The sequence below is a fragment of the Cervus canadensis genome, chromosome 19 (assembly GCF_019320065.1).
Source record: "Cervus canadensis isolate Bull #8, Minnesota chromosome 19, ASM1932006v1, whole genome shotgun sequence".
Classification (NCBI taxonomy): domain Eukaryota; kingdom Metazoa; phylum Chordata; class Mammalia; order Artiodactyla; family Cervidae; genus Cervus; species Cervus canadensis.
In genome coordinates, this window is record NC_057404.1 from 8,041,487 (window position 1) to 8,064,526 (window position 23,040).

Genomic DNA, 23,040 nt, shown 5'->3' on the forward strand with positions numbered 1-23,040 from the left:
ATAAGAAGTTGGTAATACAATACCCTGTGTGAGGTCACTGCCTCCAAATTTAAAAAGCGTGTCAGTGAAAGACCAGGAACAAAAACTGTGGATGACAGGATCTTAACCAGGTTGCAAGAGTTCCTGTGGTACTTGACAAGTATGTGTACTCAGAACCCAGACTCTTTTTCCTCCAGTCTGGCTTCCACACGTCTGCCAGGTAATTTTATGAAACATGAATAAGGACCTATTTGCTCCCCTGTTTAAAAAACATGAGGTTTAAACACCTTAGCATGGCATCTGGGGCCCCTCATAGCCCAGCTCCACTTTCTCTATCAGCCTCCTGGAACTCTCAACTCACCAGACTGCACATTTTCCTTCACTGCCCAGGCAGCTCAAAAACATCTCCACCTTTGGTTAGGCTGGATTTTCTGACCAGGATGCCCTGCCTCCAACTGCCTGGTAAAGTCCTGTTTTTTTTTTTTTTCTCAGTGTCTAGTATCACTTTCATCAACTCAATGGACATGAGTTTGAGCAAAATCCAGGAGATAGTAAAGGACAGGGAAGCCTGGTGCTCTGTAGTTCATGGGATGGCAGAGTCTGACATGACTCAGCTGCTGAACAACAATGTTACTTTCTACTTTGAAATTTTCCCAAATTTGCCCCACTCCTTCCAATGTTTTAGGAGATACACTGCATAGACTTCCATGGCATTTTTAAGGAGTATTTATTTCTGTGTCATTTTTTAAAAGGAGACATTTATTTGTCTCCCCTCCAGAACTGTGACCAACAAGCACCTAGCTTGTTTTCTGACACTCTGCTATTTACTGAACTGAAATATATTGTTTGATATTGATTAAAGAGAAACAATGTGTGATGTAAGCCTGGTCTAATAATGTCTGAATCTGTGAGAATCAGCAAGGCTCCTTCCCACCCTCAAATTCCTTCTGCACTGGCTCCAAGGAGCCTCAGATCCCACCCTCAAAGTTCCCTCCTTTTGCTTAGAGCTTATGCCCTAAAGAGTTTATTAGATCTTTCCCTGAGCTCAGGAAAGGAAGGAAAGGCAGGGAATGGACACAGGTGTGGTGCAGAAGGGGCAACGGGAGGAAAAGAGGGCAGAGAAGGCTCTGAGGAGAAAGCCTGCCTACTTAGTTTTCTCAGGGCGGACGAGGTCTTCTGGAGTTCAAGACATTGATTTTAAAAGCCACACGCTTGACCCTCTCAAGATGTTTAGGATGAGAACTGATGGCATCGTAGGACAGAGAGATAACCCTGACAGTTCATGCAGAGAGTGCTTCCTGCTCCAGGAAAGGGCAGTGAGGTTCAGGCGCCTGATCTGAGATGGTCGGAAATAGCTGGTTCCAGGGAAGAAGACGAGCGCCTGGGCGGACGGGCGGGGGTTTGGGGTGGGGAGTGGTGCTCAACCTGCGGGCTGTGAACAGAGGTGCTGCCGGCTCACGGTGCCAGCTGGGGTGGAAGCGCCGGCACTGCCGGCGTCTGCAGCGCGAGGAATGATGAGTTTGGGTGGGAGGGCAAGGCCGGAGCTTGGCTTTTCGCCAGGCCAAGGGCTGGCGAACCCCGGGATGGGGCTTGCTTCGCCTGTGCCCGCCGCTGCGGAGACCCCGCAGCCTGCTTCTCACTGGGACCTGGGACCTGGGGAAAACTTTTTCAGACTTGCTTTGTGCTGGGACCGAATACTTCGGGAGCACAAGACAGGCTCCGCAGAGGTTCACGCCGGCCGAGGGGGCAGAGCCGGAGTGCGGGCGTGTGGGTGTGTGCATGAGCGTGGACCCGGAGCGACACACACTCACACACACACACTCACACGCCCGCACCCACGCGGGGCCCTCGGCCGCGCCGCCCGCGCCTCCCCAGACCTTCACCCCCAGCGCCGTTCCCTCCGATCCTGCGCCCGGTGCCCAGCCCCTGCCGACTCTGGGAACGAACCGAACGGGATCAACAGAGACGGCAGGGAATCCCCATCACCCCGCGGCGGCTGTCCCCGCATCCCCCCGCCCGCCCGGGGAAGGGGAGGAAGGCGAGGGGTGCCCGGGGCTCTTACCGCTCAGGCGGCCGAGTGCGCGCGGGAGCGCCGCCGGGTCCCGCCCCGCCACGTCGGCAGGGCCGGCGGGGACGCGGCCGGAGGGCGGGCTGGCCGGGCGGCCCCGCCCCGCGGCCCCGCCCGGGCCCGCCCCCCACCAGGGCCCCGCCCCCGCCCCCCACCAGGGCCCCGCCCCCGCGGCCCCAGCTCGGCCCCGAGCGCCGCGGAGGTCCGGGCGCCGCCTCACCCAGGCTGCCCGGGTCCAGGAGCAGTGTCCCCGCCGCACTTCCGACCAACCATCGGAAACTTGGTTTTTCCGAACTTTGTGCCGCCTGGTGTGCTGGAGGGGCGCCCACCCCCGCCCGGGGCGGATCTTGGGGCTCTCCGGCTGCGTCTTCTTCCTTTAAAAGCGCCCAGGAAACTGCGCCGTTAAACCAGGAAGAGTTTGCTCAAGTTCAGTAGGAGTTTTCGATCCCACTCCTCCGCCTCCCGCCGCCCCCCATGGTGCTTTAAATAGCTTTCCCTTACCCAGTTTGTGAGAGTGTCATCTGATTTAAAACCAGTCAACCGAATAAAAACACTTTCTAGAATGCCAGTTTGGAAACGTGGATCAAAATTCAAATGTGTTAGTTTTGGCCCACATCTGCGAACTTGTACTAAATAAACAGTCAAATGTGCACACGTGTATGTCCGAGGATGTTGACTGTGATTGTTTATGCCAGAGAAAACAACCCGGAAATAAGCTGTCCTCCCAACAAAAGATTGGTGAAGTAGTTTTTAGTAACTTCAAACGAAGAGGTATGCTGGGAGTGAAGTGGCTCAGTCGTGTCCGACTCTTTGCGACCCCGTGGACTGTAGCCCACCAGGCTCCTCCGTCCATGGGATTCTCCAGGCAAGAGGACTGGAGTGGGTTCCCATTTCCTCCTCCAAGGTATGCTGTAGTCGTTAGAAATTATAACCCTGTGTTCAGTTTGTTGATATGGAAGGAAGGCGGGCCATAGCCGAATATTGAGTGAGGGCAGGGGCAAGAGCACAGGGCAAGTACAGTATAAACCTGTTCTTGTGAATGGAAGGTAGGGTAGTTAGAGAAGGCGAGGTTCAGAAGGAGACCTGCACTTTTCAGGAACAGCGCGCCTTTAATGAGACGAGAAGGGGCAGCAGTCAGATTAGCGAGCTGCTGCACTTATCCAAGAAAAGAGTAAGTATATGTAGGATGTATGTGGAAAGTTACTGTCTTAAGGGGGCCTGTTCTCCAAGTTGTTCGGAGTAATTATCTCTTAAACGGCTGGGGCAAGGAATTTTGGAGATCGACCAGAGGCTGGACCGGCTGGGAGCTGGGTGTAATCAACCTTAATGTCCTTTTTTTTCTCTGGGTGAGAGAGTTCTTTGTTTTGCATAGAATGGTGGGGAGGACCTGAAGGGGAGTTTTAACTCCAGGCTATTTTGAGCCATGTAACTTTCCTTCAGTGACTATGTAGTATATGTATTTTTATGCAAAAAGGAGGTTTTAATTTTGAAAGCAGTTATTTTTTTCTGAGTTCTTCAGTGGTGTTAGCAAAGCATTCCAGGTGTGTTTTGGTGTACCGCAGACGGCGTGCCTGTGCCTTGTGTTAAACAACCCACCTGCCAATGCAGGAGACATTAGAGATACCGGTTGGATCCTTGGGTCCGGAAGATGCCCTGGAGGAGGGCATGGCAACCGGACCCACTCCAGTATTCTTGGAAAGTTCCATGGACAGAGGAGCCTGGCAGGCTACAGTCCACAGGGTCGCAAAGAGTCGGACACTGAAGCGACTTAGCGCAGGGCACAGCAAATTCCTCTGCCAAACCTGCCCCTCTCTACCCTGAGGAAAGGCAAACAGCCCAATCAGGCCTTCCACCCCTCACCTGTTTCTTCAATTTCAATTTTTATTTTTATGTTATATTGCAGTATAGTCAGTTAACAATGTCGTGTTAGTTTCAGGTGTATAGCAAAGTGATTCAGTTATACACATTCATGTATCTATTCTTTTTCAAATTCTTTCCCATTCAGGTTATTACAGAATATTGAGCACAGTTCCCTGTGCTATACAGTAGTTCCTTGTTGGTGATCTATTTTATTTTATTTTTTCATTTATTTTTATTAGTTGGAGGCTAATTACTTTACAATATTGTAGTGGTTTTTGCCACAGGTTATCTATTTTAAATAGGTCAATCTCAAACTCCTAATCTATCCCCCTCTTCCCCTTCTCCCTCTCCCCAACAATAAGTTTGTTCTCAAAGTCTGTGAATCTGTTGCTGTTTTGTAAAAAAAAAAAGCAGTTCATTTGTACAATTTTTTAAAGATTTTACGTATAAACACCATTGTATTTGTCTTTGTCTGACTTCACTTAGTATGATGATGTCTAGGTCCATCTATGTTGCTGCAAATAGCATTATTTCATTCTTTTTAATGGCTGAGTAATATTCCATTATATATGTACCACATTTTCTTTGTCCAGTCATCTGTAGACATTTAGGTTGCTTCCATGTCTTGGCTGTTGTAAACGAGGTTGCAATGAACATTGGGGTGTATGTAGCCTTTCAAACCATGTTTTTCTCCTGGATATATGTCCAGGAGTGGGATTGTTGGATCTATGATAGTTCTATTTTTAGTTTTTTAAGGAACTTCCCTACTGTTCTCCATAGTGACTGTACCAATTTACATTCCTACCAACAGTGTAGGAGGGTTCCCTTTTCTCCACACCTCCTACAGCATTTATTCTTTGTAGACTCTTTGATGATGGCCATACTGACTGATGTGAGATGACATCTAGTTATAGTTTTGATTTGCATTTCTGTAATAATTAGCAATGTTGAATGTCTTTTCATGTACCTCTTGGTCAGCTATATGTCTTCTTTGGAAAAATGTCTGTTTAGGTCTTCTTATTTATTTATTTTAATTGAGCCTCATTAGTAGTTTGTAAATTTTAGAGACAAATCCCTTGTTGGTTGCAAATATTTTCTCCCATTCTGTGGGTTGTCATTTCATTTTGTTTATGGTTTCCTTTGCTGTGTAAACACTTTTGAGTTTAATTAGGTCCCATCTGTTTATTTTTGTTTTTATTTCCATCACTCTAGGAGACAGCTTGAAAAAGATATTGCCGCTATTTATGTAAAGAGTGTTCTGCTTATGTTTTCTTCTAAGAGTTTTATAGTATCTGGTCTTGCATATAGGTTTTTAATCCATTTTGAGTTTATTTTTGTGTATGGTGTTAAAGAATGTTCTAATTTCCTATTTCTTACATATAGCTGTTCAGTTTTCCCCATGGACCAGAGCCGCCAGGCTTCTCTGTCCATGGGATTCTTAGGCAAGAATACTGGAGTGGGTTGCCATTCCCTCCTCCAGGGGATCTTCCCAACCCAGGCATCGAACTCAGTTCTCCCACATTGCAGGCCAATTCTTTAATGGCTGAACCACCAGGGAAGTCTGAAAGACTCATAAGCACTCCCATCTTATGAATGAATGAATGGAGTCTTTGGGGTTAAGTCACTTGCCCAGGGCCACACAGCCAGGGCACAGCCTTGGGAGGACTTCTGCCCAGCACTGTCTGTTCCACTGTCATGCCATCTTCCATATCACCTGATTTTTGTGGGTTTTGTCATCTCTTTAGAGACATTTCTCAGAATCATAACAGCCTCAAAAGAATAGTCTCCTTGTTCCCGGAAACCGGTGTTATTATGCAATGCCCTAATGAGCGTTTGTGACCAGACCTCACAAACATTTTGTCGCCATGTGATGCCACCACATCAGCAGTGATGTGTGTGTGCATATTTCTTAAAGACTTAGGTCCATGTTTGAAATTTCCTCAAACCCATAGCTGGTTCCTTTCTCCTCTGTTTCACAAAGCTGGTTTCCAAGGGTCAGAGACCCACTCCTCTCTAGCCATCTCTTCTGCTCATTTAGCAAAGATCCAGCCACTCCTTGCTGATCCTCCTCTGGCCTGCAAAGGCTTCCCGTTATGTTTGATGAGTAAGAATGAATTGCAAGAATTTGGCCTTCCTTTCCTCCTGTAAGCAGAAGTGATTCTTACCCTGATGTCCAACTTTGTTGTGGATCAGACAGTAGGATCTTAACTTATTTTTTTAATGATGGGAAATAATGCCAAAGACTGGGATTAATTATACAATGACTCTTTAACTCATGTGTTCAGTTCCTTACAGAACCTCGTTAAAGGGAGCGTCTTGGAAATAAGGTATCCTGGATGCCTGAAGTATCTTGGTAACCAGACATCCTCTTTTTGTATCATCAACCTTTTTTTATGTTGCTCTAAATTATTCTAAATGGCCTCTAGAAAATTAGTTTTTAATTAGTCTCACAGGATCTCACTATTATTTATTATTCTAGAATTAAAAACGGAGAAGGCAATGGCAACCCACTGCAGTACTCTTGCCTGGAAAATCCCATGGACGGAGGAGCCTGGTAGGCTACAGTCCATGTGGTCGCTGGGAGTCGGACATGAATGAGTGACTTCACTTTCACTTTTCACTTTCATGCATTGAAGAAGGAAATGGCAACCCACTCCAGTGTTCTTGCCTGGAGAATCCCAGGGGCGGGGGAGCCTGGTGGGCTGCCGTCTATGGGGTCGCACAGAGTCGGACACGACTGAAGCGACTTAGCAGCAGCAGCAGCAGAATTAAAAATGAAAACATCTAGCCATACCAAATGTTGGTCAGAACATGGAGAAACAATGCAGTTTCCCCCAGGTGCGCTATTAAACTTCCTTAAAAGCTGATTTTTTAAAAACCGGTTCTGGAACCTAAGCTTATTTTATCTTAGTCTCCCATGTCTCTAAAGTAATGCTCCAAAATTGCTTGATCATGGTAGTTGCAATTATTTTGGAAATATTAAATATGGCGATAAAACAGGCTATGTTGAATAACTTTCCACTGTGGTGACAATTTAACACTCAGGTTGCAAACTCTTACAGATAAATATTCTCTTAGAAAAACATTTTTCTTCACATTGACATTGTCATAAGCTGGGTGATCATATGAATTTAAAATTTTGATCACTGTTTTAGGCTCGGAAAAACCTACTGATCCATGCGCTTTGCTCAGGACCTTAGAAGGGAAATTCGTGTGCAGGAGTAATTACAGTAAAGTCCGACAGGTGGCGCAGAACCGTCGCTACGGTACTGCTTTACTTCGACTAAGGACTCGCATTTTGTCAAGGTCTTCTTTTTCCGTACCTTTAGAAGTTATTTTCTCTCCTTCTGAGAAAGAAATCTTGGTAAGTAAGAAGGCTTTTGTGGCTTTTTCAAATTATGGAATAATTACTTCAAATAAGCAAGAAAATGCTAACGGTTGTTTAGGAAGTAGGTAACGTTTTTGCAAAATGATTTTAAGGTGATTTTTTTTTAATGTTGCAAACGTTCTTTCTGTAATACAAGAAAGAGGAAGATATGGCTATCTTGAAAGATACAGAAATAGCTAGCCCTTGTCATATTCAAGAGGAAAAAAGCTAACTGATGTTATTGCTTTCTTCTGTTTTTGTCTACTACATTCTGTCTTTTTGCTTTTTCCCGGTTTCATGACACCTATCCTATCGCATGTTATATATTTTTTGGTAGACATGAGTGTTTGATTCTCGCTGTAACACGGTTCTGGAATTGTTTATTTGTGTCTGTCAGTTATTTATAAGCATTTGAAAGCAGGGATTAAACTTGTGCTATTCGTATTTATACGCCCCAGCATTGAAGGTCTGGGGCAGGGCTGGCACTTACTACACTCAGAATAAACAGTTACTAAATGAAGGAAGTGGCAGAGACTGGCCCAGAACTTGCCTTATTCAACTTTCTCACCCAAACTTTGACAAATAAAACAGTATTTCTCTTGCATATTTGTTGATTTGATTATGGAATCTCATGTTTTTCTGGTCTTTCATTTTTCATAGTTTTGATTTTCATAGATCTTATCCACTATTTTTTTCTTAATACAGAGCGTCTTAGATCTCTCTCCCCATCTTTCATTTGATGCATTAAAGAAAAAAAAAATTTTTTTTTTACCTTTTGTCTCTTTCACTTCCTTAAGAAAAAAAAAAAAGCTGTGAGCTCTCTAATCTTCCGTTCTTTCATCTCTTACTTTTTTTCTCTAAACTAGAGAAACTCTTGGCTTAAATGTAAACACTAGGAACCACACTAGGGTATAAATGATCCGGGAGGAATCTTTGTGTTTTGGAGGCAGGGTAATATAAGGGAAACTGATGAACTTCCCACAGAGTCCCCTGAACACAGACACCATCCAGAGACCTTTGAGTCTCATCCAGAGATGTCAATTATCTATCCTGAGGAAGAAGTTCTCTCTCCCTCCCTCTCTCTCTCTTCCCACACAAATAATACAGGTGTGTTTCTTTAATATTAGCTGTATTTTCAGACAAGTCTTTAAACTTATAAAAGATGTTCAAAATTAGAAATTTTGGAAATATACAAAAGTTATGAGAAAAAATTAAAATCATCTATGATTTAGAGATCTAGAGATAATCGCTATTAGCGTTTTCTTTCCATTCTTTCTTCCCCCTAGGCGTTGTGTATATGTTAGATTTTAATTATATTTAATAAAACTAGAGTCCTACTATGCACACAATTTTGTATTCTTTTATTCATTTAACATTACTTTGTAGACTTTCCCCCCGAAAATGCAATATTTATGGCTGCATATACCGTTCCATAGTATGGGTGTACCATAACTGATTAAACAATTTTCTATACTTAGTCATTATGATTTTTTTTTCAGTTATTCATCCTGATGAGCATCCTCATACTAATATTTTTATGTGTATTTCTTTAGAAGAAATTTTGAGAAGTAGAATTGCTAAAATAAAGGTAAGCATATTTTTAAGGAATTTATCTATGTGACCCAGTTGCTTTTCAGAAAAGTTGTACTAAATTTTCATTCCTGCCAGCATTAAATGAGAGTTCTCCTTTTAGTCCCACCTGCCAACATTGGGTATTATATTTTTGAATTTTACCAATTTGGTAGGTGAAAATAATCATACCTTTTAAAAAATATTTAAGAAAAAAAATCCCATTTGATTCACTTTATCTTTTTATACTTAAATATCATAAATTATAGGCATGCTAATGTTTCATCTTTAAATGCTTCATTCTGTTTCTCTAAAAGAAGTACATTTTCCTAATGCATTCATATAACATTGTAAAAGTTAAGATTTATATCTTAACAGACTATAATGCCTGGTCCCTCTTAAAATCCTGTCTCCACTTGTTACTCAGATAATTTTTACCGCAGGTCTGTCTAAAATAAGATTCAGTCTAATATCACAAGTTTCATTTAGATATTATATATTTTTTTCTTTAATATGATTTTTAATTTTTGTGAAATTGGACATTAGTCATATTATTCACTGCTGATTTTGAAGGGGTAAATTTTCTGAGCAAATAATGTGCTCTCCTTAATTTTAAACATCCAAAATTTGAAAGATACAGGGAACAACTAAAAGGAAAATAAACCCCTCTTAAAATTTTACCATGCAGAAATAACCACTGTTAATATCTTGATATACATCTTATATTTTTCCCTATGTATGTGTACATACTGGTGTACACAGTATACCACTGGTGTACACTTTATAAGTAAACTGCTTTTGTCACATATATATAGTGAGCAGTTTTCCATGGAGTTAGATTTTCATTATTTTTAAAGGCCACACAGTAGTATTTAATTGTATGGAGATTCCATAATTTATTTGACTATCTGCTACTTTTGGACAGATTTAAAAAAAATTATTTTGTACTGACCCCTGTATTGTACTCTTTTACTGGTTCTAACAGGTTTTCAACTACTTGTCCTGGATTTTCCACAGTGACAATCACATAATTAAAAATAACAATAATTTTATTTCCTCCATTCCAATATTCCTGTCTCTCGTCCCCCACCCCCTTCATTACAATGGCTAGAACTTCTAGAACAGTGTTAAATAACAGGGGGGATCCTTGAGGGACTTCCCTGGTGGTCCAGTGACTGAGACTTCAGCCTCTTCATATGGCAACTGAAGAGTTCACCTACCACAACTAAAGATCCTGCGTACAGCAACCAAGACCCGGTGCAGACAAATCAGTAAACAAACATTTTAAAAAAGTAGTGGGCATTCTTGATTATTGACCTTCATGGAAATGCTTTGGGAGTAGGATGTTGGTTTAAGTCAGATATTTGATATATTCTTTATCAATTTTTAGAAGTATCTTTTGCTTGTATACTTTAATTAACATGTTTTTAGTCAAAGATGAATGCTGAAATGTATAAGTGAATTTTTAACCTCTATGGAGATGCTCATCTGTTTTTTTCCTTTAATCCATTGCTGTGTTATTGTCATGGATTTGCTAATAATAATTCATGGTTACAATCCCAAAACATCTGAATTAATCATCGTATGTTATTTCTTCAGCACAGAGCGCAATTGAATAGGGTTTCTCATATCTGATCTTTTTCCTGCTACCAAATAGTTGGAGTGTATCTCTTTTATTTGTATTTTATAATAATAACTCTTAACTTATAATAATAACTCTTAATAACTATTAATTTTATAATAACTCTTATACATACTTAAACTTATATATTTTTCTAACAGAATATTGAGTTACATGGTATATATAGCTTCTTCTCAGTCAGGCAAGGGTTGTAACATGCTTTTGGTCCACTCTCTCCCTCTCCCTCCACTATCTACTAAACCCCTTGTTAACACTGGCAATTTAAATTCCAGATTGTTAGTGAAATTTCCATCAATCCGTATTAGGACTTAGCAATACACTTTGTACTTTCTTTTCAGAGTACTCCTTTTTGATTCCCAACTTTTTTGAGTCAGTTTCTTTTTCAGAGCATAGAATCTATCCTTTAGTGATATAGTGGGTCTGTCTTCCACATTTTCTAGCATTTCTTTCGTATATTTAATCTCTTTGGCTTCTTGGACTGTATTTTGGGAAAATGCCTCTCCTTGGTCTTCTGTCTCACTCATTCTTACATTAGCAGTGCCACTCTCCAGTTCAACTCATCCAGTAAGTCTTCCATTTTAGTTATTAAGTTTTTAATGTTCACGATTCCTACTCCACTCTTTTTTAGAGTTTTCTCTCTCTGAGGATATCTGTCTATGATAAAGGCTCGTTTTTCTCTTTTATCTCTGTCTCCCTGGGTGTCAATGTCTCTCATATTTTGTGTTTGGTTCCTTTCTGTCACAGTGGTCACTTTGTAAGAGGGTCATGCTTCTTGTTTGTGCAACCCAAATTGTGATTGATAGTTAGGTAACAGTCCCTCAGTCCGACTCTGTGACCCCATGGGCTGTAGCCTTCCAGGCTCCTCTGTCCATGGGATTCTCCCGGCAAGGAAAGGTAGCCATTCCTTTCTCCAAGGGATCTTCCTGACCCAGGGGTTGAACCTGGGTCTCCTGCATCGCAGGCAGATTCTTTACCAGCTGAGCCACCCGGGACGCTTACGTATAACTGCTTGTTGATCTGTTTTCACAGCCTGCTTGTTGGAAGGGTGGACCAAACTAGTCTGTATTAATTTTATTTTGCTGCTGTAACAAATTACCACAAACTTAGTCGCTTAAAAAGCACACTTTATCATTTTACAGTGCTGTAGGCTGGCAGTCCAACGTTGGTCTTGTTGGGTTTAAGTTAAGGTGTTGGCAAGTCTGCATTGCTTCTGGAGGCTCTGGGGGGAGAATCCACTTATTTACCTTTTTGAGCTTCTAGAGGCTGGCTGCATACTTTGGCTCATGGCCCCCTTCCTCAAGGAAGGTCATGTCTTTCTCATATCATATCACTCTGACCTCTTCTTCCTTTGTCTTCCACTTCTTAAGGTACTTGTGATTGCCTTGGGCCCACTCGTGTAAATTTTAAGATCTGCTGATTAGCAACCTTAATGCTACCTGCAGCTTTAAATCCCCCTTTCCATGTAACAGCATATTTACAAATCCTAGGATTAGGAAGTAGACATCTCTGGAAGGCTAGTTTTGTCTGTCATAGTTCGATCTGCTTGTGGATTTCAGAGACTTCTCTTGGTTTCAGTTCCCCTAAACACTTCCCTTTCTGGTTGTATATGTGTGTGTATTTCATTGTTTGGGGGATTTAGGGCAAGAGATGGTGGCTAGAGCAAGCGCCCATCACCCTGTTGACTCTCGCCACTTTTAATGTTTCTAATTGAAAATGTGGTTTTCTTGATCCAGAGAATATTTAGAACATTCTAAAAAGTGATTTTAAAAGTTTATTTTGTAGACAGAAATATGATTGTACTGATGGGCCGTTGGGAAATGCCGTATTGGAGGAGCAGCGAGGGGCTTTTCACTACTGTGTGCCAGTTTGTAATGAAATTTCCCCAACCAGGAAGAGTTTTTACTCTTCCAAAGTATGACTTATTGAAACTACTCATCTCTTAACTATTTTGCAATGTCCAGTATACCCTCAAGTAACGAACAGTAGATCTTTTTGTTAATAAAACTGAACAACAAGTAGTCAAAATCTGTTCTCAGTTATACTAGCTACTAAGTGAGAAATGTGGTTGCCTGCTCTGGTCCCCTGGGGCCTCCTAGATGCTTTTTATGTGGCGATCAGACCCTAAATGGGATTGAGGAAGCTGTGAAGTTCTAGCCCTTTGTCCTGGTGGCAAATATTGAGTCCATGGGGTCATACACCTGCCTCTTCTCAACCAGGTCATCTTTTCTCATTCACTCTGCATCGCTGTCATGAGAGGCAATGTCTGTCATCCACTGTAGTAGGGTAAGACTTTCTGGGTTCTGGGAAGACTGTTCTCCTATACGCGCCCACTTTTTTCTGACATGTCTTCTGATTCCTTCAATATACTTTTAAATATTTCTGTATCATCTCCTGTTTTAGCAGCATGTCAACTATAGGAATTTGATGATTCCAGATTATCAAGTGCCAAATCCTGCCTCTCTGAATTTGGTGCTTCTGGTCTAATGTGAATTGGAAAAACCCATACCCATTTGTATGGGAAGTATGTCTGAAAATAAGATCCTATAACTAAAAACATTTTCCTGTGAATGGAAAGAGCAGAGTATGTGTGTTATATCAACTGCCCCTTGTGGGTCTGTGAAGGCACTGCTAACCTCTTCCTGTAGGTAGTTCCAGGCAGGTGTGGTGTGGGCATTCTAGTGTAGGTGTAGGAGGCTGCTCTGTGGCCATCACAGCTCCTTTGCTGCTCTCAGGATGCTGCTATGCGAGTTAGGGGGCTGGGGGTCCTGGTCTTTCCTGGCCAACTCTTGTCCCCTGTGGGTGCTCATAGGTATTTTTCTGTGCAGATCAGACCTGGAGTGGCATAGACTCATGAGTATGTGTCTGAATTGCTGGGACTGGCTTCTTGCTTGAGCTTTGGCATAATTTTAGTTACCTCTCTGTCTCAGTCACAGTCAGGGGGTCTGTGGGCTGGTGCATCCGCCTTCACCCCTCAGCTAGTCATCAATGCCAGGTTTGGCCTGTATTAACTGTATCTTCTCAAATGGCTTCACAAAGAGTAGCGTTATCTCTGCCAGGCCAGCTGCAGCTGGCTTTGGTGAAGTCCAGTTCATGGAGTCAGAGAGTTCTTTCTTGTAACATAAATGTGGCCTCATTCCTATCTTCATGTGTGGTTATTCAGTCACTAGCTCATGTCTGACTCTTGGGGACCTCATAGACTTCAGTATACCAGGCTCTTCTGTCTTCAGTCATTATCTCTTGGAGTTTGTTCAGATTCACATCCCTTGAGTTGGTGATGCCATCCAACCATCTCATCCTTTGTCACCCCTTCTCTTCCTGCCTTCAATCTTTCCCCACATTAGGGTCTTTTCCAATGAGTCAGCTCTTCGCATCAGGTGGCCAAAGTATTGGAGCTTCAGCTTCAGCATAAATCGTTCCAATGACTATTCGGGGTTGATTTCCTTTGGGATTGACTGGTTTGATCTCCTTAAAGTCCAAGGGACTTTCAAGAGTCTTCTCCACCACCACAATTAGAAAGCATCAATTCTTCAGCGCTCAGTCTTCTTTATGGTCCAACTCTCATTTCTCATTTTTATCTACCCTCACAAAAGGATTCACACCCTGTCATATGCCATAGACATTTAGGGGTCAAGCTGCTGGTGGATGGGCCTTCCAATCAGGCCTCAGGGACTCGTCAACCACCTTCCTCCCCATCCTTTTCATTTCATATTGCTTTAGCCAAATTGAGTTGAGGATCTGAAGATCGAGCCCACTATTGGCATGGATCTGCAACACTCACCCCGAGGCCCTCTCAGGCTCATCTCAAAATTCAGATGCACAAACTCCAATAGGCCACACTTGCGTGCTCCATCGATTAAGTCATGTCCAACTCTTTGTGACCTTATGGACTATAACCCTTCAGGCTTCTCTGTCCGTGGGATTTTCTAGGCAAGAATACTGGAATGGGTTGCCATTTCCTTCTCCAGGGCATCTTCCGCACCAGGGATGGAAACTGTATCTCTTATATATCCTGCATTGGCAGATGGATTCTTACCCACTAGTGCCACATGGGAAGCCCAGGCCACACTTGGTCCCACTTTACTAAGAAAGATACGGGAGAGGAAATAGAGCTCAGGTTCCCTGCATGGTATTTATAGTTCATACACAGTCCTTTCAGCCTGGATGCTATTTACTGTTCAGTGGTCATATTTTAAAAATTATTTGTATTGGCCGTGCTGGGTCTTTGCTGTGGTGCGCTAGTTGTGGTATGTGGGCTCTTAGTTCCATGACCGGGGAGTGAACCTGTGCCCCCCGCATTGGGAGGGTTTTACACCCTGGACCACCAGGGGAGTCCCCTCGACAGTCATCTTTACCAGAAGTGCTTTTTTCTGAGAACACAGCTGACATTCCCCTTGTTTCAGGTTTTCAGAAAAGAGATCAGATTAGTCCATGAATAAGGAGAGAAATGGATTTGTTAACGCTTCACCCAAGCGGGGTGTTATCACTGGCTGCAGCAGATGGCTGAAGTAGTACCAAAGTGAATACTGATGTAGACTCGAGAATGTCTGTAGTTTCTGGCGGTAGCTCCTTGTTTACCCTTTTGAATAATTTTAGATGATTAAACTGACCAGTAAAACACTTTGAGGGGATAAGAGGACTGTCCTTTGAAAGAGAAATAAAGTATTCTGAGTCCAGTGAAAAGAGACCATGGTCATGTAGTTAACTTTTTATTTTTATTTTTTTTATGTAGTTAACTTTTAAGACAATTGATTTAAAGTCTTTGGCAAACAAATCAGTGCATGTGCTTCTTCGGGGACAGTTTCTATTGACTTCTTTTCTTCTCCTTTTTTTTTTTTTTTAATTAATGGACTTTATTTTTTAGAGCAGTTTTTGGTTTATAGAAAATTTGAGTAAATAGGTTAGAGAATTCCCACATATCCCTTTTTTCACTCGACACAATTTCCCCTATTATAACATTTTTCGTTAGTGGTCTGTTTATTATAATTGATGAACTGATATTGACATATTATTAACTAACATCTATACTTTACATTAGGATTCAGTCTTTGGCTTGCATTGTCCTATAGGTTTTGACAAATGCATAAGATCATATATCCACCGTTATAATATCGCCTGGAGGTAGTTTCAGTGCCCTGAAAATCCTATGTGCTCTGCCTATTCATCCCTCCTCCTAACTCTTGTCAACCACTGATCCTTAATGCCTCTTTAGTTTTGCCTTTTCCAGAACGTCAGAGCGTTGGAATGATACAGTTGGTAGCCTTTTCTGATTGACTTCTTCACTTAGCAATCTGAATTTTGGTTCCTCCATGGCTCAACAGGTTATTTCTTTTTGTTGCTGAATAACAATCCATTGGATGGATGTACCACAGCTTGTTTACCTTTTTCACTTGTTGAAGGGCATCTTGTTGCTTGCGGTTTGGGGGCAGTTATGAATAAAGCTGTCAACATCCAGCTGCAGGTTTTTGTGTGGACACAGATCTCCAGTTCGTTCGGGTTAATACCTAGGAGTGTGATTGCTAGATCATATGGTGAGGCCATGTTTAGCTTTAAGTAAAAACACTGTCAGACTGTCTCCCAAAGTATCTGTGCCTTTTTCAATTTGAACAGTTAATGAAAGTTCCTGTTGCTCCATATCATGACCAACATTTAGTGCTGTTTCAGGATTGTTTGGCCATTCTAATAGATATGTAGTAGTTCCTCATTGCTATTTTAATTTCCAGTTCCCTGATGATACATGGCATTGAGTGCCTTTTCATGTCCTTATTTGTCATTTGTATGTCTTCTTAGGTGAAATATCTTTTGCCCATTTTTAAATTGCATTGTTTATATTTTGTTGAGTTTCTCTTCATTTATTTTGGACACAAGTTCTTTATCAGATGTGTGTTTTGCAAATATTTTCTCCCAGTCTGTGGCTTGTCTTTTCACATTCGTAATAGTGTCTTTTGCAAAGCAGAAGAATTTAATTTTAATGAAGTCCCATTTAACATTTTTTTTCTTTCATGGCTTGTGCGTTTGATGTTGTGTCTAAAAGTCATTGCCAAATTCATGGTCAGCTAGATTTTACCCTATATTATCTCCTAGAAATTTTATAGTTTTGTATTTTACATCTATCTTGAGCTAGACCATCTTTTTTTTCCCCCTTTTTTACATGTAGAATGTCTAGTGGTTCCAGTACTGTTTGTTAAAGAGACTAGCCTTTCTTCACTGAGTTTTCTTTACTTCTTTGTCAAAGATCAGCTGACTATATTTGTGTGGGTCTATTTTTGAGCTGTCTCTTCTGAGCCATTGATCTGTCTGTCCATTCTTTTATCACTACCACACTGTCTTGATTGCGATAGCTTTATCTAAGACTGGAAAGTGGGTCGTGTCAGTTCTCTAAGTTTGTTCTTTTAATGTTTTTCCCTATGAAAGGACAGTGGTTTTTTTTTTTGTCCACATGCCTCAAGCTTGTTTTCTTCAACCAGACAGTTTGAATATTATAATGCGATAACTCTGGAGATACTAGAATGTGGCAAGTCAGCTTTTCCTCTTTCCCAGGGTTGGTTGTTGCTGCTCGCTGTGGGGTGTATTTGTTTGTTTAATAATTTTTTTTTTCTTGGAGTATACTTGCTTCACAATATTGTATTGGTTTCTTTTGTACAGAAAGGTGAATCAGCTATAGGTATTTATATGCCCCTTCTTCTTTGGATTTTTTTTTTTTACATTTTTATTTATTTATTTTTGGCTCTGCTGGATCTTATTGCTGCACATGGGCCGTCTCCGGTTGCGGCAAGTGGGCGTCTCATCATGGAAGTTTCTCTCGGTGAGGGGCCCAGGCTCTAGGCTGCTCTGGCTTCAGTGGCAGTGGTACTTGGGCTCAGTAGTTGTGGCTCACCGGCTTGCTTGCCTCGAGGCATGTGGGATCTCCCCAGACCAGGGATCAAACTCCAGTCCCCTGCATTGGCAGGTGGATTCCTAACCAGTGGACCACCAGGGAAGCACCATGTTTAGTGATGTTTCTAAACTATTTTTGTAAAGACTGTTTTCCTTCTTGTGTGTGCCCATCGAATTCTCTGTTCCATTGGCTTAGTGGTCAGCTAGTGATTTGGCAGAGGTTTTCTTAAACATCTGGGGAAAACAGAATAAAACAAAAAACACCTGATCTTTGCATATTGGCTTTTTTGGAAACACTTCTTCAGGGCTTGTCAGGCTGTTTACAACTCTGACTTAGCCTTTACTTTCCTGTTGCACAGAGCCTAAAAGTCAACCAGTGGTGGAAGTTTAGGATTTTTTTCAGGTCTTCTCTGAGCGTGCATCCAGACCTGGGCATGTATGTGGCCTTCTCAATTGCTTGGCGTACATGGAGCTGTCCAAAGGCTTTTTTCTCCCCTGTATCTTCTTTCCCAGCTTCTTTCTTTCTGGTTTTGGTATATGTGCTGCCTGCCCCATCCCTTATCCCTGGCTCCAGGTGGCTGTGGGTAGTGTACATGCCTTTAAGGGTTTCCAAACACTGTCCAGGAAGCTGCTTCAGCCCTGAGAAAGTTCTGAGTTGGAGTAAACAAAGACAGGCTCCTGGGTGGAACAATAGCCACAGTTCTTTGATAACAAGGTCTTCATTGCCTTTCCTGGCACCAGCAACTTGTGTAACTGGGAAAAAATGGCATATTAAATTATGGGACCAGAAATGATCCTGATAGTAAATGAAGAACTTGTTGAGATTTCATGTTTAGTAAGCTGAGGATTGAGAGTAATCAGCCAGTGTTTATACATCTTAACATATATTATATTTCTAGAATTGGATGCGTATCAGGATGTTCTGAAGAACAGCACCAACCCTCTGGGAGATAGTCACTTCAACGCCATGACCAAAGACAAGGAATCTCCCATCAGAAGCTGTCGTTTTGTTTACATCGTGGCCTTAGTATTTGGAACCATAATCCAGTTCTCTGTTGAAAGCGAATTTGTGGTAGACATGTCAAAAACAAGCCTTCTTCATGTTCCCAAAGACCTGCCACCAAAAACCAAAGTCTTGGACTTGTCTCAAAACAACATATCTGAGCTTTACCTGTCTGATGTCAGCTTTCTCTCAGGGCTGAAAGTTCTGAGACTTTCCCATAATAGAATCCAGGGCCTTGATATTAGTATTTTCAAGTTCAACCATGATTTGGAATATTTGGATTTATCTCACAATCAGCTGCAGAAGATATCTTGCCATCCAATCACCACGAGTCTCAAGCACTTAGACCTCTCATTCAATGACTTTGATGCCCTGCCCATCTGTAAGGAATTTGGCAACTTGACCCAACTGAATTTCTTAGGATTGAGTGCTGCAAAGTTACAACAATTAGATCTACTACCAGTTGCTCACTTGCACCTAAGTTGTATCCTTCTGGATTTGAAAGATTATTATATGAAAGAAAATAAGAAAGAAAGTCTTCAAATTCTGAATACAAAGAAACTTCACCTTGTTTTTCACCCAAATAGCTTTTTCTCTGTCCAAGTGAACATATCAGTGAATAGTTTAGGGTGCTTACAACTGACTAATATTAAATTGAATGATGACAATTGTCAAGTTTTACTTAAATTTTTATCAGGACTCACTGGAGGACCAACCTTACTAAATTTTACCCTCAACCATATGGAAACAACTTGGAAATGTTTGGTTAAAGTTTTTCAATTCCTTTGGCCCAAACCTGTAGAATATCTCAATATTTACAATTTAACAATAGTTGAAAAAATTGAAGAAGAAGTTTTTACTTATTATAAAACGACACTGAAGGCACTAAAAATAGAAGATATTACAAACGAAGTGTTTATTTTTTCACAGGCAGCAGTATACACACTGTTTTCTGAGATGAATATTCTGATGTTAACCATATCAGACACACGCTTTATACACATGCTTTGCCCTCAGGGGCCAAGCACATTTAAGTTTCTGAACTTTACCCAGAATGCTCTCACAGATAGTGTCTTTCAAGATTGTGGCACTTTAACTAGATTGGAGACGCTTATCTTACAAAAGAACGAATTAAAAGACCTTTTCAAAACAAGTCTCATGACTAAGGATATGCTTTCTTTGGAAACACTGGATGTTAGCTGGAATTCTTTGGAATATGACAGATATAACGGAAATTGCACTTGGGCTGGGAGTATAGTGGTGTTAAATTTATCTTCAAATGCACTCACTGACTCTGTGTTCAGATGTTTACCTCCTCGGATCAAGGTTCTTGATCTTCACAATAACAGAATAAGGAGCATCCCTAAAGATGTCACTGGTCTAGGAACTTTGCAAGAACTCAACCTTGCTTCCAATTCTTTAGCCCACCTTCCTGGATGTGGTATCTTTAGCGGCCTTTCTATACTGATCATTGATTATAATTCAATTTCCAATCCATCAGCCGATTTCTTCCAGAGCTGCCAGAAGATTAGGTCCCTCAAAGCAGGGAACAATCCATTCCAATGTTCCTGTGAGCTGAGAGAGTTTATCCAAAGTATAGGCCAAGTATCCAGTGAAGTGGTAGAGGATTGGCCTGATTCTTATAAGTGTGACTATCCGGAGAGCTATAAGGGAGCCCCTCTGAAGGACTTCCATGTATCTGAGCTGTCATGCAACACGGCTCTGCTGATTGTCACCATCGTGGTCCCTGGGCTGGTGCTGGCCGTTACCGTGACTGTCCTCTGCATCTACCTGGATCTGCCCTGGTACCTCAGAATGGTGTGTCAGTGGACCCAGACCCGGCGCAGGGCCAGGAATGTGCCCTTGGAAGAACTCCAAAGAACTCTTCAGTTCCATGCTTTTATTTCATACAGTGAACATGACTCTGCCTGGGTGAAGAATGAACTGGTACCTTGTCTAGAAAAAGAAAATATAAGGATTTGTCTCCATGAGAGAAACTTTGTTGCTGGCAAGAGCATCGTGGAAAATATCATCAACTGCATTGAGAAAAGCTACAAGTCCATCTTCGTTTTGTCTCCCAACTTTGTCCAGAGCGAGTGGTGCCATTATGAACTCTACTTTGCCCACCACAATCTCTTCCATGAAGGATCTAATAACTTAATCCTGATCTTGCTGGAACCCATTCCACAGAACACCATTCCTGATAGATATCACAAGCTAAGAGCTCTCATGGCACAGAGAACTTATTTGGAATGGCCTAAGGAGAAGAGCAAACATGGACTCTTTTGGGCTAATATTAGAGCTGCTTTTAATATTAAATTAAGACTAGTCACTGAAAACAATGATGTGAAAGGTTAAAAAAAATAAAATATCTGAAATCCAATTAAAGAGACCATCATTCACTTGGATTCTGATGGACACTGGTTTCAAGTTATTTCTGGATGCTGCCTCCATTATTTCCATGAATGCAGGGAAGACTTATGGAAAACCATGTTTTAGCTGAACTGGAAACGAGGCTGGGCCTGAGCTGGCGCTCAGACTTGCTGATTACAGGTAACTCAGTCTCTCTGGTTTAACCATTCTGTTTCAAATTGAAACCGTCTCTGTCGAATGAATGCTCAGTCATTCAGGGACCTTTCCCCTCTCCTTTCCCGAGTGGATGTTGTGTGAGGAGGAGTCCATGAGACTTGCTGGCCACAAGGAAACAGTCAGCTGCAGAACTGTATGCAGTGGTGCTTGGAGAGTCCTATGGATCTTCATCAGCCTTGGGGTCGGCTCTGTCCTCCTGTTCTACTTTGGGAGAAAATAGACCTGATACGGAAATTAAAGACCCTTTTTTCTTCACATCTGAGTAATACTTTATAAAATGTTTGACCTTGCTATACAAATATGGAATTAATCAGTGGCAACTTAATGGCATTTTACACACACATATATATATATGGGGCTTCCCAGGTGGCTCAGTGGTTAACATTCCGCCTGCCAAGCAGGAGAAGCAAGTTTGATCCCTGGGTCGGGAAGATCCCCTGGAGAAGGAAATGGCAACCCACTCCAGTCTTCTTACCTGGAAAATGCTATGGACAGAGGAGCCTGCTGGGCTACAGTCCATGGGATTGCAGAGTCGGACGTGACTGAGTGAATAAACAACAACTATTTATAAACATATATATATATATGTTATAAGCTGTTGAGGCCAAAGACATGATTTACCTGCTTGCCAAGGAAATTCAGAGCCAAAGTTATTTATAACTGATTATTGAATAGGAGTTTCTGGTTGTGTTAGAATTTTGGTGAATGCCTCAAAACTGCAAAAAGGCGGTAAATATCACCACATTTTAAACAGATATTAGACAAAGCCAGGTTGGACTTACTAAAAAATAGCAGAAAGAGGCCAGTAACTATCAACTCATGTTACCCATCTTCAGAGGCTTGGATTGAAAAGGGTAATTAAAGAGTAATTAAGTAGCGGTTCTAGACCTGTAGGGAGATGGCTTTGGATTTCTTCTTGACTTCCCGATGTCTGCTTGACTAAGCCACCAATATCTCTCACCTGTATGACTACAGTAACCTAACTGGCCTCCCTGCTTTCACTCTTGCTTCATACATTCTCCAAACAGCAATCAGAGGAATTGTTCTTAAAATAGAAATTATTTTAAGCCATCCCCCTGCTTAAAAGGTTCTAATGACCTCCCCTTGCAGTTATAATAAAAGTTGAGCCCCTTGTCGGGACCTGCTGTGAGGATGGGGATGAAGGAGGGGAGGGGGCTGCCTGACTGGTGACCATCATCGAGAGGAATGGCGTATGGGTCTGCTAGGACTGCTGTGCCACACACCACAGTCTGGGTGGCTTAGACAACAGTAGTGTATTTCTCACAGTTCTGAAGTCCAGGAAAGGGAGAGATTGGCAGAGAGAATGGGGTGGAGGGGTGTGAGAACATGACTAGGATGACTGCAATGTAAATGGAGGAGGATGCTTTGACGTGCAGTCATGTCCAACTCTTTGCAACCCCATGAACTGCAACCTGCCAGGCTCCTCTGTCCATGGGGATTCTCCAGGCAAGAATACTGGAGTGGGTTGCCATGCCCTCTTCGAGGGGATCTTCCCAACCCTGGGATTGAACCCAGGTCTCCCACATTGCAGACGGATTGTTTACCATCTGAGCCAGCAGGGAAGCCTAATGAGAATGAGAATATAGAAAAGAAAAAAGAAAAACCCACACACTGGGAAAAGAGGAAGTCAATTTCTTCCAGATTTCCGGAGAGTGGTTTGATTAGAAGAGAATGAGAATAAATTATAGGCAGTGAAAGGGACTTCAAGGGATTTCTAAAGCCACAGGGACTTTCTGGGGATTTCTAGTTACAGTTAGTTTATAAGGAGTCTCAACTGTCAAGTCTAAGTCTGAAGTAGTTTTTGTGAGCAGATTTCTGACCTCTGCAGTCCTTTTGAGGTATTAACAATGCAATGTAGCTTAGCATTTTCAATCTCCAATTCCATTTAAGCTCATCTCCTTTCCCCATTTCACAGGGTGCAGCTTCTCATCACAAGCAGATACCTCAGCGCTGCTGACCCTCACCGCCTCCCCTGTATGCCTGTGTGCCTGGGGAAGATGTGAGGATGGCGAGGAGGTGGGCTGTGCACTCTCTGATCCAACTGCTTCAGGAAGTGCTGGCCTCAATTG

The 23,040-nt window shown here is 42.1% G+C and overlaps 3 protein-coding genes across 7 annotated transcripts in view; 2 read left to right on the forward strand and 1 right to left on the reverse strand.

Moving 5' to 3' along the window:
* FAM114A1 (family with sequence similarity 114 member A1) overlaps positions 1-2,400 on the reverse strand; it is a 68,864-nt gene extending 66,464 nt beyond the window's left edge. The window contains exon 1 of one of the 2 annotated variants that reach the window (XM_043438107.1): positions 2,268-2,400. The gene's annotated coding sequence lies outside the window, so the exon portion shown is untranslated. Of the gene's footprint in view, positions 1-2,041; positions 2,187-2,267 lie in introns of those variants that run through there. The other variant, XM_043438106.1, reaches the window with a different exon arrangement.
* Positions 1,759-2,453, forward strand: LOC122422012 (basic proline-rich protein-like). Its single transcript, XM_043438187.1, has 2 exons — positions 1,759-2,125; positions 2,206-2,453. Exons 1-2 carry the CDS (start codon positions 1,759-1,761, stop codon positions 2,451-2,453), a joined length of 615 nt encoding a protein of 204 aa, XP_043294122.1.
* On the forward strand, positions 2,449-21,205 carry TLR6 (toll like receptor 6). Of its 4 annotated transcripts, none has more exons than XR_006263697.1 (3): positions 7,077-7,271; positions 18,258-20,914; positions 21,018-21,205. XR_006263697.1 is itself a non-coding variant. In XM_043438098.1 (3 exons), the coding sequence occupies exon 3, from the start codon at positions 18,326-18,328 to the stop codon at positions 20,717-20,719; it is 2,394 nt and encodes a 797-aa protein (XP_043294033.1). In that variant the 5' UTR covers positions 7,077-7,271; positions 8,774-8,862; positions 18,258-18,325; the 3' UTR covers positions 20,720-21,205. The 4 variants fall into 4 exon arrangements, 3 of the variants coding, with proteins under 3 accessions (XP_043294035.1, XP_043294033.1, XP_043294032.1); XM_043438098.1 differs by adding an exon at positions 8,774-8,862 and having other exon boundaries at positions 18,258-21,205; XM_043438100.1 differs by lacking the exon at positions 7,077-7,271 and adding an exon at positions 2,449-2,951 and having other exon boundaries at positions 18,258-21,205.
* The last annotated feature ends 1,835 nt before the right edge of the window (positions 21,206-23,040 follow it).

Coding starts and splice junctions, on each gene's coding strand:
- LOC122422012 (XM_043438187.1), top strand. CDS start 1,759: ATGAGCGTGGACCCGGAGCGACACACACTCACACACACACACTCACAC. Junction 2,126..2,205: donor GGCGGGGACGCGGCCGGAGG/GCGGGCTGGCCG, acceptor GCCCCCCACCAG/GGCCCCGCCCCCGCGGCCCC.
- TLR6 (XM_043438100.1), top strand. CDS start 18,326: ATGACCAAAGACAAGGAATCTCCCATCAGAAGCTGTCGTTTTGTTTAC.